Source organism: Apodemus sylvaticus, chromosome 5 (assembly GCF_947179515.1).
Source record: "Apodemus sylvaticus chromosome 5, mApoSyl1.1, whole genome shotgun sequence".
Classification (NCBI taxonomy): Eukaryota; Metazoa; Chordata; class Mammalia; order Rodentia; family Muridae; genus Apodemus; species Apodemus sylvaticus.
The window spans coordinates 3775261-3790767 of NC_067476.1; the positions used below are offsets into that span (position 1 = coordinate 3775261).

At 42.4% G+C, this 15507-nt stretch overlaps 1 protein-coding gene across 9 annotated transcripts in view; it reads right to left on the minus strand.

The window, feature by feature from the left end:
- Ehmt1 (euchromatic histone lysine methyltransferase 1) overlaps positions 1 to 15507 on the minus strand; it is a 123973-nt gene that overhangs the window by 28058 nt on the left and 80408 nt on the right. For 7 of the 9 annotated variants that reach the window (XM_052181775.1, XM_052181774.1, XM_052181771.1 and 4 more), the window contains exons 11-15: positions 11423 to 11566; positions 10294 to 10520; positions 9149 to 9316; positions 7989 to 8071; positions 7025 to 7131 (exon numbers count right to left, since the gene is read on the minus strand). In XM_052181775.1, coding sequence (XP_052037735.1) covers positions 7025 to 7131; positions 7989 to 8071; positions 9149 to 9316; positions 10294 to 10520; positions 11423 to 11566 — 729 coding nt within the window. The remainder of the gene's footprint in view (positions 1 to 7024; positions 7132 to 7988; positions 8072 to 9148; positions 9317 to 10293; positions 10521 to 11422; positions 11567 to 15507) is intronic. The other 2 variants (XM_052181779.1, XM_052181777.1) reach the window with 1 other exon arrangement.

Genomic DNA, 15507 nt, shown 5'->3' on the forward strand with positions numbered 1-15507 from the left:
GGAAAAGGGAAAAGGGAAAAGGGGAAAGGGAAAGGGAAAGGGAGAGGGAGAGGGAGAGGGAGAGGGAAAGGGAAAGGGAGAGGAAAATGAAAAGGGAGGGAGAGGGAGAGGGAGAGGGAGAGGGAGAGGGAGAGGGAGAGGGAGAGGGAGAGGGAGAGGGAGAGGGAGAGGGAGAGGGAGAGGGAGAGGGAGAGGGAGAGGGAGAGGGAGAGGGAGAGGGAGAGGGAGAGACAGCACTTGCTGGCGAGCATGTGGAGCAAGGGAAACTTCTCCATTGCTGGTGGGAGTGCAAACTTTCACAACCAGTTTGGAAATCAATTAGAAATTTTCTCAGAAAAACCGGGAGTAGTTCTATCTCAAGATACCACCACACCACTTATACCAATTCCTGGGTATATTACCCAGAAGATGCTCCAAAGTCCCACAAAGACACTTGCTCAACTGTGTTCATAGCAGTTTTATTCATAATAGTCAGAAACTACAAACAACCCAGATGTCTCTCAAGTGAAGAATGGATAAAGAAAATGTAGTCCATCTACACAGTGGAATACTACTCAGCTGTTAAAAACATATAATGAATCTTGCAGGCAAAAGGGTGGAACTTGAGTTCATCCTGAGTGAAGTAACCCAGTCCCAAGAGGACATTCATGTCCTGTATTCACTTAAGTGGCTATTAGCCATAAAATACAGGTGCTATGTTACACTACACAGACCCCAAAGAAGCTAAACAAGAAGGAAGGCCCATGCACGGAAGCTTGAACCTCACTCTGAAGGGGAATTAGAATAGTCATAAGAGGCAGATGGAGGGAAGGAACTAGAAGAGAAGGGTGTTGGGGAGGAGGAGAATGGGGGGGGGGGCCTCAAGTGTGGGAAAGGACAGTAAAGATGGCTAGATGGCTAGACTGTCATAAAAATTAATGGAAATCTGCAGCTGATGGGGGTGAGGAAGTGGGGGCATCTACAGGACAAGACCTGGGATAAGGGAGGCACCTTAGAATCAATGGGAGTAACTTACTACAAAGCCACCTCCTGTAGCCAGACAGGAACCCCAGTGGACAGACAGAAACACAAAATTTTCAACCCAAAATTTATCCTGTCTACAAGAAATGCAGGCACTTGGGATGGAGCAGAGACTGAGGGAATGGCTAAACAGTAACCGGCCCAGTTTTAGTGCAGTCCCTGGGCAAGGACCAACCCCTAACTGTGCAAAGCATACTGCAGTGCTAGCAGACAGGAGCGTGCTGTCCTCTGAGACGCTCCACCCGGCAGCTGACTCAGATACAGACACCACAGCCAAACAGTGGAAAAGCTTGTGGACTCATGAAAGAATATGAGGAAGGATTGCAGGCCCTGAAGGAGATACAAACGTCTCAGGAAGACCAAGAGAGTCAACTAACCTGGACCCGTGGGGCTCTCAGAGTCTGAACCACCAACCAAAGAGCACACGCGGGCTGGACCTAGGCCTGCTCATTCATATGGCTCAGATGTGCAGCTTGACCTTCACGTGGGTCCCGAACAGCTGGAACGGGGCTATCCCAAAGCTCCATAGAATATGTTTTTTCTAGCTGGTCTGCCTTGACTGGCCTTAGTGCGAGAGAAAGCGCCTAGCCTCGAAGAGACTTGAAATGCTAAGAGTGGGTGAGGATATCCAGGCAGCCCCCACCTGCTTAGATGAGAAGGGGAGGGGTAGACAGGGGAAGGACTGTGGGAGGGGGTGTCAGGAGGGGGGCAATGAAGGGAATGTAAAGTGAATGTGTATAAAAAATAAATTAAAATTATCTAATTATCTAAAAAATAAAATATCTAACTATAGCACTTCTCCATTTCCTTGCCCCAATCCCTCCCACGGCCCCTCCCTCTAACCTTTCCTACACCTCTGCCTCACTCCCTCTCAAAGTGATGACCTCTTCTTCTCCTCCTTCGTATCCTTGCTATGTGTATAAATATATAAATACAACCTTCAATTAGGTCAATTAATCTAATCAATAATCACAGGTATTCCCAGAGACTAATGTAATCTAAATAACCCCTCATAGGTATGTGTGGAGGCTTGTCTCCTACGTGATTCTAGATGTCCTCCAGTTGACAAGCAACAATAGCAATGAACATACTACAGTACCAAGCCATATCTCCAGAGGGACCATGGCCAGGAATCAATCCACAAGATGTAGAAGAATCCTAGCAGGAGAGAGCTAAGACAAATGGGGGCTGCTTCTGGAGGTCATATGGGAAAGGACCAAAGGTCATGAACCAGAAGGATTGAAAATGACCCTAAATATAATGACAAGAGAATTCAGATCAGTGAGGCAAAAGATCAGTTCTTGATGCATCCAGAAATGAGCAAAACATCACGTATGAAGTGTCAGAAGTCAATACATCAAGCTTAGCATGGTATCTAGAAACCAGAGGTTTGATACTGCAGGAGACATCCCAAGGAGTGACTGAAGACAGGTGTCAGTGTAGCACTTACTAGTATTAGTGAGAAAAGTTTCACGCTCTATACACAGGGATCAGTTCAACCATGGCCAAAACAAGACAATAAATAGCTACAGATAGATTCAAAAAAAAAATTGTGAACTTAACTAAGCATAAAAAGAATTTCTAAGCTTGACAGAACAACAAAGTGTGCATAAACATGCATGTATATTTATCAAAACAGCAACAAAACTACCTATAAAACTTGGTGTCATAAAGAGAAACAATTACATGTACAGTTATTTTAGAAGGATAAGGAAAACAATAACAGAAAACTTGTTCAAAGAAATAACTACTGAAAAGCTTACAAATCTTGAACTAGAACCAGGAAGCCACAAAGGACCCCAAAATAGAAGAATCAACCAAAACAGATAGTCTTTAAGGCTTAGATTATCAAAAGCTCAACAGAAAGCGAGAATCTCACAACACAGCCAGAGAAAGTCATAAAGTCCCACAGAAAGAAAGGAATCCCGATTACACCACAGAGATTCTGAACTAGAAATCCAGGTTGGAGTAAAATGGTATCTGCAGAGTGCTGAATGAAAGCCACACCCAAGCCATCTGCTGGGTGAGAATGCGCACCCCAGCTACCATCAACAAAGGAGGCAGGAACAGAGGCTTTCAAGATAACCAACATTGAGACCTTGGCCACAGCCTAGCCACTGAGGAAAAGTATTAGAAATAAACAAATAAGCAAGCAAGGTAAACTATCCTGAAAGCACTCTAAAGGACTCTCCAAGATGAAAGGAGAGCAGAGCCTGCCCACACGGAGAGCCAGAAAAACCACACAGTGACAGGGATGAAAAGGAGAGCTATAATAATGGGACAAATACAGAGCCAGCTGGCAGGACTATATCCTCAACAATAACAGTCTTCAATAGAAAAAGAATGCCTTCACCAAATAGAAAACTAGACTAAATAGATTTTTAAAAAGATCTGATGATATGCTGTCGATTAAGAAATGTATTTCAGTAACGCACATTAACATTTCAGATAGGAAAAGATTTACTACAGAAAGAGCAAGTTGATAATACTTACATAAAATAGATCTAAAGTTAAACAAATAAAACCAAGCAGAGGCCAGAAAGATGGCTCAGTGGTTACAAACATTTGCTGCTCTTCCAAAGGGCCTAGGTTCGATCCCCTGCATAGTGGCCCACAACTGTTTCTACCTCCAGTTACAAGGGACAGAAATGTTCTTTTTCCATGGTACACACATACATGTAATCAATACTCATACACAGGAAGTAAAATTAAAAAGAAAAATTTAAAGGTCTACTGGGCAGTGGTGGCACATGTCATTAGTCCCTGTCTCAAAAATCCAAAATAAATAAATAAATAAATAAATAAATAAATAAATAAATAAATAAATATTTTAAAAAATTTAAAGATCATTATATGACATAGTAGTCAATTCATCAAGAGAAAATAACAATTATATATGTACCCAATACTATAGAACCAACTATATAATATGAATATCACATTTTAAGGAGCAGAGAACACTCCCAACACAGTGTAGTTGGGAGCTTCGAAGCATTTATTTGATGATCTCAGCCAGACCAAAATCAACACGGAAACAGTGGAGTTTAACTGAACTATGATCAAATGAACAAGGCATATATTTACAAAACACTTCACATTAGAGTTGCAGAATGTAAATTCTGTACACCCGCATATGGAATAACCTGTAGACCAGACCATTTAGTACATTTTTTAAAGATTTCTTTTGTGTTTAACTCTGTGCACTGTGTGTATGTACCCAGGGCTGGAGATACAGGAAGGAGCCTGTAGCACCTCCTCCCTCATGCAACATGGTTTCTAGGACTCGGACTTGGTTCTTCTCAAAGAGTAGTATGTGCTCAATTGCTGAACTATCCCACCAGCCCCAAAATAATTTTAGCTCCCTGAAGCACCCCCCACCTGAAACCACAGCATATATCTCCTATGGCAACAATGAAATAAAACTGAAAATCAACAAGAAAGAACTTTAGAAATGGTATTATGCACAAAAAAATTCAACAGTATTCTCTTAAACAACCAATAGGCCAATGAAGAAACAAAAGAAAAAATGTAAACTATTTACTAGCAATAGAAACTGAAGAGATGGCTTGGGAGGAAAACCTCTTGCAGGGCAAACATGACAACAAGAGTTTATATGCCATGTAAATGTAGAGTTGGCAGAGCAACTGGCTGTTATACCAGCCCCAAGGAGACAGAACTAAGGGATCCCAATTGCAAGTTGGCTATCTAGGCTAGGTCAATCTCCAAGCTCTGGTATTTAAGAAGGGACCCTATATAAAGTGGAGCTGAATTAAGGAAGACATCTGATGTCAACCTCTGTGGTATACATACATACATACATACATACATACATACATACATACATACAAATTTTCTGGAACAAATAAAAATAAAACATAGCCCATAGAGTCCAAATAGCAAAAGCAATACTAAAGAAGATATTTATGACAATAAACCAGCTCAAAAAATAAAAGTCTTAAATAAACTAACAATAGAACACCAAGGAAATAGAGGGCAAAACCCAAAATCAATAAAGAGAGACAACAAAGAAATAGGTAAGAGTAAGAAAGAACAAGACCATGCTAATTTTAAGAAAAGATGAACAATGCTTTAGTTAACCTAAGAAATATGGAAGAACACACAAGCAAAACAAAGACACAGAGTAGATACACATGAACTGACATCACAGACATCAATATAGACCTATGGAAAAAAGCACACGATAGCAAGACACATGAGACTTTCTGGACAGTTAAAACCAACCAGTTAAATAATAAAGAATATAGAATGCCTGGAGTCCAGGGAATAACAATGAACCGCAGTGAAGACAAAGAAAATGTCTTCTGACAAACAAGAGCCCAAAGGGCAGTTTCATGGCTAATTTCTCCAAAGTTTCAAAGATTAATGCCAGTATTTCTGTAACTATTTAAAGGAGAAGGGGAGCATTCTCCTAAGCTAGGTCTATAATATCAGCACTGACACCACAAACAGCCACAGCTTCTAAACCTACAGAAAACAGCTATCCCTAGTGCAGAGACTAAAAAAAAAAAAATCTATACAAAACACTAGCAAGTGAATCAAATAGAAGTTGAGATCTATCACCAGAATCAAGAGGTTTTTATCCTAGGGATACAAGATGGTTCCATATGGCAACTTTCATCAAACTTCTTCTACACGGTATAGGAAACAATGGGCAGAGTTAATAGGTAGCCTACAGAACAGAAGGAAGTATATGGAAAATATTCATTCAATAAGGACAATAAGGAATTGATTTCCAGAACTCATACAACTCAGTAACAAATAACCCAAGTTTTTAAATAGACTAATGATTTAACTTTTCTCAAAAGAAAATATAACCAGAACCACAAGAATGAGAAAACTCCTTAACACCTCTAATCATCAAGGAAACACCAACGCAAAAGATAAATATGTAACAAATGCTACCCAGGTGTGGAGGAAGGAGACCGCTTATGACGTGGATGGGTGGCCAGACTGGCACCACGCAAGACAGTATTGAGGTTTCTCAGCTTCTGGGCGTGTGTCCATCCAAAAGAAAGGAATGTATGTCTGAGAGATGTCTGCACAGGTAAGTCTACCACAGCCCTAATCACAGAAGCTAAGACACCGACCCAAACCTGGTGTATACTAACAAATGAGCAACAAGAAAAGTGGTAGACAGACACGTGTCACAGTTGCTATGGTTTACAGCAACATGATAAAACACTGCACATTCTCACTTGTATGTACCAACCACTGGGAAAGGTGTGGGGAGGACCAGAGAGGAGACTAATGGTTACCAGAATGTGACCGATGGGAAAAATAACTTTCTACATTCTAAATACTGCAGGGTAACTTGTTTGACACAACCAATTAAATATTTCAAAAAAAAAAAAAAAGGCTTTTAATGTTCCAGCCACAAGGAAATAATGACTACATCTTATATGCTGAAATACTCTGTATCACATAAATATATACAATTATGATGTGTACAAAAGTTTAAAATTTAAAAGTATTCACATGATCACAGTTTTTTTTAATTTTTTACATTTTTTTAAATTAGGGGAGCTACAACACAAGATATATGAATATCAGAACAATTTGTGCTTTCTCCTTCAAACATGTGAGTTCTAAGAGTCAAACTCAGCTTGTCTTTAACTACTCAGTTGTCTCATAAAGTTAGAGCACATTATAGTTATGGCTTAAACAATAAGAGATATACACTTAGTCACTAGGGGTAGACGAGGGAAGGATCTGGACCCCACTAAGCCTCCATCTTCTGCAGCAGACCTTAAATATTAAAGCCAAGACTAAACTAAAACTAAAAAGTAAGTAGAGACACAGCTACTCTACCAGAGACAAATGTCAGGGTGGACGGTAGAAGCAGTCAACAGCCACAGGGCCAGGAGGCATCTTCTTATGGTGGCCCTGAGGCACCACTGCAGTTTTAGCCTTCCACTAGAAGCCTAGTGACACTTAAGATACACACTGAGAGGATGAGGATCTATTCAAAGCTATCCTTCCAAACCTGAACCAGCATGTGGCAGATGTCCACGTGGCCCGCCTCCGCAGCAGCATGCAATGGGGAACGCTTACTTTGGTGCTCCATTTTGAAGTTGGGATCAATTCCATCAACTGTAAACAAACAGTTTTACATATCATATGCAACCACAATGTCCTTTCACAGAGATGCTCATGACATGGACACTTCAAGATAAAAAGCAAGCCCTGCAGCCACGATGTAGCCACTTCAGCACAATGGCTTGTCGTAAGCAGGAATCAGACCCCACCTGTGCTCTAGAACCAAAAGAACCTATAGCAGCCCTGCATGAAACCTCCCAGCAGGTCTACCAGAGTGCCTCACCATGCCTCCTGCAAGCTAATGCAAACAGTGACAAGGGAAACGGCTCTAAGAACAGACATGGCTCAGGAGGAGAAGTGTGATTATGAGACTCAGACAGTTACTCTTTGTTTCATTTTTACTTTGGGGGACACAGACCTCTCTATGTAACGCAGACTGTCCCTTAACAAATCCTCCTACTTTAGCTTCCCAAATATTGTACATTCTTCTAGACATTTACCCAAAGTACCATGCAAAAAAGGAATGAAGCAATTTAATACTACATGAAGTCCATGAAGAGCAAAACTAATCTTTTTTGTAAACGAAATGAAGTTTCCCATCTTCCTCTTTACCCTCAAACAAGCTTTAGCGTCTTCCATGATCTGCGGGCAGTCAATGAGCTCTTTACTCTTTACTCTCAGCCTAAAGAAGATGGACATCAGAGATCAAGCCTAGACGTCTGAGCTCAGAGATCAAGCTGCAACCAGGCCAGCATACTCTCAGGTACGAAAGCCAAACCAAGGCTGACAGCTGCAGAGGCCCACGCAGCCCTCTCCCGGTCACACGGTACTGCAGCACTGCTCCTCTCAGCACGAGCACTGGCTCTTCACTGTAACGTGTCACACCAGGACATGTTGGTATAGGAACTCACCCAGCATAAGAAGCACCTTTTGCAGCTCACCCTGCCTGGCAGAGAAGTACAGCTGCTTCGGGTGGAAGCGAAGTTTCTTGGGTCTGTAAAAAGCAAAGGACAGCAATCAGCACCACAATTTCTTATTGTGGAAACAACAGGGCAATAGGTACAGCTCAGTGCTGACAGCGTGTGTTAGCATGTTTAAATGAAAAGTTAGCACTGCCCCCGAAATGAACAAATGGAATGATGACAGAAAAACCCAAGCATCGGTATTCAAATGCCATTAAGATGATACACGCTAGAGCACCATGGGTAAGATAGCACAAAGTCTGTCCCGGGTACAGACAAGCTGCTACATTATAGAGGTTCAGGGGATCCCAAGGAGTCATCATGCACTACTCATCATAGACATGCAAGATGGCACACAAAGTGCAAGGCAAAATGTGCATGGTGACCCTTACAGCTCAAATGCTGACAACTGTCATGAGGTGAGACTAACTACCCTATAGTATCAAGGAATGGGCTTGAGCCAATGTATCTGCTATGAAATTTACATCAACTCATAAATAGAAGTTAGAGGTGGAGGGTCAGGAAAAGTCTGGGGCCTGGTCAATAGATAGGGACTGTGGGTATCAGATGGGACAGAGATAAGATTCTTATTCAAAATAAGAAAGAGTAACAGAGGGACTTGTCTGTTTGTTAAGAATGAGTGACCTACTTTCCTTCCAGGGCAGAGTAAACTTAGAGGTCACCTGGATAAACCTCTCTAAGAATGCAACACTGTCCTCAAGGAAAGAGGACACAGGTGGACCTGTGAACCAAGAAAGACTGCAGTACAGGGACTAGCACATTGTCTGGGGGTCACCTGGTCTAGCACACACTAGACAGAGATTAGGCAGCAACGTAAGAGTTCCTGAAATAGAGTGTGTGCTCTAGGAGCCTGCAACAGCTCACTCAATAAAGGTCATGGTCAGGATAACAATAACCTCACTTCTTGCTCTTGGCATAAACAGATAATAAGTGGCAACAATTTATCCCAGATATCTCATATGTTCATCCTTTTGATAAACAGTGTTATTCAAAAACCTGGAAACTACAAGGAAGCCCTGGGGAAGACCATGACTCTAAGTTGTCTCTGAAAAAACACAAACAAAAAAACCCACCAGGCTGGCTCTTACTTTTCAGAGTCCAGAGCGATTAGAGCACTTTCCAAGGTTTCCTTTCCTGGGCCCTGGGAAAGGCCAGATGTCGGCCTCACAAACCCAGCTGGCCCTGCAGGGTCGAAGCACTCTGGTGCCTGGGGGGCTGTGCTCTGTGATTTTTCATCCTCTGGGGCTCCAGCAATGCTTCAAGAGAAGGAAATTATTGAGAAGGTGAGTTTCATTATTTGGAAAATCTCTCACAGAAACCAATGAATATATAAACTAAGACCTATTCCAACCTGACCACAGAAGTTGCCTCTGAATAGAGTCAACGAACGACCAGTCTATTCACACGTGCCTGAAATGCAGAACCCCATCTCCTGACACACCAGACACTGAGAAGCCACTGCAGCATTACTAGGAGTACTACCTGCTCACTCAAACCTTATTTTAATAAACAAGCTTCAGGCTATATCTAGTGAATCTACTGCTTTCCACTGTTTAAGAACGTATACCAGAAATATGACCTGAGAATACTGACTTTAACAACTAATAGGAAAGCACTAAGACCTTCCCGACCCTTTGTTTAGCTTACATTTTGATTATATACATACAATCTGAGTCTTCTAGATGACTTCAAAATGAAGTTGTAGGTTATTTTTCTCTACTACTTCCATGCTTATAAAACTGCCTTCGTCTTTTGCTAAGGAACTTGATAGCTCTGTTATTACCTGTAAAGAATCTCTTCAGCATTCCTTTCCTATCAGGGCATGCCTGGCAGGAGGGACTGCAGTCATCTGTCTACCCCCTACCTCAAAAAGGCACTATTATATCTTTATCTTGTCTTCAACCCTGCAGCAAACAGTGCAGCAAGTCCCGCAGATGCTGAGAGACTGCTTCAGGGTGTAGAGACTACATATGAGTGACAAAACCACAAAGAGTTGTGTCGTGTCAAAGAGTGTAAAAACTGACTCAACATAGATGATTTTATCAACCCCCAAAAAAGAGACCCACGTCCAGATGGTATTAAATGAACACCAGCACTTCTCAGAGATCAGAAACCATGATGAATGGCAAAGTTCACTGAGGCTTCTGGCAAAGGCAACAGAAACTGGTAACTAGAGGATGTTGCTTTAGGGATACTATGTACAAAGTGTGGCCACGGCTGCTCTGTTCAGTACCTGCCAGTGGTCGTGTCGGCCCTGCCCTCAGCAGTCAGGCTCTTCTCCTGTCCAGGGGCCAGGGTCACTGTGGACGTGGTGTCTGCTTTTGCTATGGTCACCTCTTTGGCCTTGGAAGCCTCTTCCCCACAGTGGGGACAGTAGCTGGAGTTGTTGGCGCGAGAGGCGCAGTCCTTGTGGAAACGATGAGAGATGCCACTCTCAGGCTGGCATTCCATGAAGTTACCCTGCAAAAACAAAGATGGAGAGCTTTTAAAAACGCAAAAGAACAGTCACAGAATTGCAGGAAACTCACTCTACTGAACCATTCAGGTTCAGGCACGTAGAAGCCTAGTTATGGCCTGGTGACCAACAGGAAGGAAACAAAACAGAGTTTACAAAGAGCTCACAGAGTAAGCAGAGGCCACCAAAGGTTAGCTCACAGCCACCACAGCCCATTTTCAATCCCCAGTGACCCAGCTAGCTGAGGCCGCAGTCTGGCCACTCTACACAAGCAGGAGCTGTCCAAGACATAGTTTAGAAGGTCCATATGATATAATGATAGATAGAATCAGAGTCCCAAAGGTGACCATTTTAATAAATACCAATTAGAGCATCAATTAGAACAGCTGTTCTTGCAGAGCCAGAAACAATGGAATTCAGAGGACTTCTCTTTTTTCTCAGCAGAAGCACAAAAAGGGAAGCCTAGGAAGAAAAGCAGGTAGAAAACTCAAAGATAAGCCCTCAGAGCAGGAGCTCCTGGCCTAGGACACAGAGGGAGGGCAGCAGGACATCCAAAGGGACAGGTAGGTGAAGGCACTCACAGAGGCATCATAAGAAGGAGCCTGTCCTATGGGCCTGGTGGATGCATATGTATCTCATGAACAGAGTCATCAAAGACAAGATCTCAGTGATAACTAATAGAGCACAGAGAGTTTAGCAAAGGGAGGAGGCATGCCCTCCTCTGTACTCAAGACAGAAATCCACAGAACAGAACAATATAGACAAAAGCCAGGTCATTTGTCTATATTGGAAGAAAGCTCAAGAACTGTGGTGAAGAGCTTATGGACTAGACCCTATATGGAGTACGATGCTGGAATGAATCTCGGCAGAGGACTCTTGAAGCCCGGCAGGCGGGCTGGGCTCTTACCGCCGTGCAGAAGTAGCCGCAGCCAGGACAGCACTGGTGCTTCACCATGCGACCCCGATGGTCTTCACACAGCACCAAGAGTGGTGCTTTGTTGGATGGGCGCATCAGCTCATACTTGACCACGCTGTTTGTACACCGGCCCAACTGCAAGCAGACAAGACCAGGCGTCAATGACAGAGCTGCAAGGGAACAGCTTTTCCACTCAATAGGCAATGGAAAGCATCAGACATATGGGAAGTTCTCAGCAGATATGAGGTGACTAAAGGAGACATGAGCCGTCAGAGACAAGCCTAGATTCACAAGCAGTATAAAGTACTTGTCACACAACAGTTAACCCCAACCACCTGACGAAGGAAGTCACTGTCTATTGCACAGCCCAGGGATGATGAGAGCAAGTAACTAAATTCAGAGAGTTAGGTGATCCGAGAATCATGGGCTCACTCTGGGCATGCATCAAGTAAAACATCAGGATGAAAAGAGAGCTAGACAAGGAATGCTCTACGTAAGAAGGTGAAGTCTGTCCCAAGTGGCCAGTGGTTTACAGTTCAATGAGTCCCAAGGGATCCATCTGAAGTCTCCTACACATGCAACCAAAGCTGAGATGTAGGAAACAGAGCAGTGTCTCTCAGATATGCCTGAAGGACACAAGCACAGGCAGCACCAAGAAAGCCACGGTTCAAGGACAATTGTCACAGTGTAAACAGAAGCTGCTCTGTGAGCCCTTACCATGTACAGACAAGAAATGACTCTTTGCTCTGCAGACTCAAGAATGCTGCTTCAATATATGAAGTCCCTCTGATAGCCAATAAGAAGATAAAAAAATAGCCCAAAAGGAGAGAAAGATGAGTGATAACTCAGAAAAAACTACAGATGTTCCCCAGCAAACAGTAACTGTTCAGACCTAATGATAAAGAAATATGGCATAGCCTCCACCACGTCTCTGCTGCTGGTGTAATATATTCACCTGAACTGTATATATAGGCCAGGAGCCATAGGAGCCACAGAAAGGACCTAGGCCTGAGTTCTACAAACTTGCTAAACAACTAGCAATCTGAAATATAAATCAAAAAGCTTCCAAATATATCTTTTCCCAAGACTCTATCTGACAAGTGTGCCAAGGACTACCCCCAAAGAACCCAGCAAGGAAAATGTAAGCAGGAGAAACGAGAAGCAGGAACTGACAAACTAGCAAGTGCTTTGCTGATGACCATCCAGACTGTGCAAGAATCAAAGACCTTTTCAAGGCAGCCTGGGTGCTCCCCATATCTAAGACATAAAACTCAAAACGAGGAAAGCCGGGCTATGTGTATCTTGAAACAGCCACCCGGTACCACCAAGCAATCAATTCTCTAGGAATCTTGGTCAAGACCTGTAGACACAAGTTCTTTATAGATTGGGGAAGAAGGGGTGAGTAATTTATAGAAGAAACTGTAAGAATATAGACATGGGTCTATACAAAAAGATGCTAAAAGATTCACTGATCTTGAATCTGAAATTTCATGCACATATTTAGTATTTGAACAGTTTTATAAAGAACCTGATCTGTCTGTATGATGATAAAATGATGAGATGATTTTGTCCAGCCGATGCAATGGGAATGGACACAGAGTTGAGGGCTAGGGAATGTTGATCTAATAGTACAGTACAAGGCAGGTAATCCTGGAAAGTACTTCAACAGAACAGCAATTTTCTTAAGGTAGAGAAAGAGAAGAGAACACGGAGAGTTCATGAGCCCGGAGAGGGCAATTGCATCAGTGATGAGACAGCCTCCATTTTAAAGGGAAAAGAGGAGGGAAAGACAAACCAAAGAGTGAGAGGACTGTTTCCTTACAAGGTCAAAAGCAAGCAAGCAAGCAAGCAAGCACTAGCAATGCAAACGGATGATTCAGATCCGTCTACCTGGGGACAAGGATGAAGCACAGAATCAGAAGAAGCTAAACAGTTGTGGCATACTGCATAAGGAAGATCAGGCTTGCAACAAGAAAGAAAGGCAAGGCAGAGACACAGTCTCATCCTCTTGCATGCCTGTTGCCACAAAGGAAGTCCTATTAGCTTCAGAGTGCCTTTTTTTTTTAATTAAGCATTCTATTAATGAAAGCTTTAAGAATGGAGACTGAGGCTACAGAGATGGCTTAGCAGTTAAGAGCACGGACTGTTCTTTCAGGACCTAGGTTCAATTCTCAGCACCCACATGGCAGCTCTTGAAGTTATCTGTAACTTCAAGATCTGACACTATGACACCGACATACAAGCAGGCACCAATGCACATAAAAATAATGGGAGACTGGAGTACAATTAAACTCCTTCTAAGCCCATGTCTACTTCTAAAGTTTCTAACCTTCTCACCTGGGCAATCCACTTTAACTTTTCCACAAGATTATTTATAGGTGAAATTAAAGTTATTTTATTCACTAAAAGCTCAAGGTACCAAATTTAGCATGGCCTTAAGAAAATTCATATACCTAACAAGAATGGTGATTATTCCCCAAAACCCAGAGCATGCAAGCATGAAGGGGATGAGGAGAGAGAAGAAGAAAGGGAGTGGGAGAAGAAGAGACAAGCCACAGAGGAGTGACGTATTGTAGTGTGCCCTAGAGGCCAGACAACTTTGCAGGGTTGGTTTTCTCTTTCCAATTTTTACATGGCTTCTGGGTATTAACTCAAATATTTGGGCTTGGTAACACTGCCTCTGCCCACCGAGCCGCTGCAATGGTCCTCAGCTTATATCAATATAGCAATAAACCTACCACACCAAGATAAAAAGCATATTTTGATGCCAAAAATTTTCAAAAGAATTTTAATGAGTAACATTGTTCTCTATTGCTACAAAACTCTTTAATAAAGTAGATCATTTAATAAAAGGTGATATAGTATCATATCAACTTTCACAGTCAAGATCTGATAATTGTGGGTACTGTTTTCAGATACCACATCAATCTACGGTTGTGTTCCACTAGAACCAGTTTGATAATGTGGTGTTCCCCTTTTATTTGTGCATTTTTAAAGCTTAAGGACAACTTTTATTAATTTAAAAGAAAAAAAGAGAAACAAAAAAGCTTGGGTAAGTAAGCCTTAAATCTCATAAGCTGTCTACCCAGAGGGGAAAAAAGGAAATAAAACTATGCCACTTAAGCTGGGATGGGGGTCAGATGCATATCAGACAAGCAGCTAAGTGAAGGAAGAAAGGCTCTAGCCAGCTTCTGAAAGAGACAGAAAAAGATAATTATCCCTTTCTAAGTGTGGCCTCAGAGACGCAGATGCATCCAAGCCACATGCTGCCTCTTGAGAGACTGCCCATGTGGTATGCTCTTAAATATCTGAGGCAATATCTTGAACTTGGGAGCACAAAGATTCTTGCGCCACACATCTACAGGGAATCCAGGAATATTAAGTACCCAGGATTGATCTTTCAAAGGGAAGGACATATAATTTGTTTTTTCAGAAGACTGGGAATTAGCAGTGATAAATAAACATTCTGGTGATTTAGGTTATCTTTTGGGCCAGGCCATATCGAGATCCTACAACCAGGACCAGAGGTTAGCTAGTAATCTAAATGATCCTCATATTACCTGTACAGCCAGAGGCTTCCCCAAGCTTCCATAATCAGAACTGGAGATACTTAATAGTCCAAATGATCCTTTCATTAATGAGCTGTATAGACAGGAGCTCCACCCGGCTCCCACAACCAGGACCAAAGGTGGCTAATGCCCAGATGATGTCCCTATGCTATCTATATGACTGAGATCCTTCCTTAAGCTAATACAGGTATCTCTAGAACCCATCTTCTTGGAAGAAATGACAGAATGAGTGTCAATGTATTCATGCTTCCTTGTGTATTGCGAATTGTATTACACCAGAAAACTTTTTGCAAACCATACTATGTTTAAACATGCTGGCAATGAACTGCCTGGTTTCAGACTCCCAGAGTCGGATCCAGGTTGACGAAGTCAATCTGAACCGAGTTTCATTCTCACCTCTTCACAGTTCATTTTTCTACCTATCCTGACTCCATTACCAAACTTTCAGCTATGTTACTTTAGTATTAAGTTGTGTGCTTGCATTCTGCCTGGCTCCTTCACCTTTGC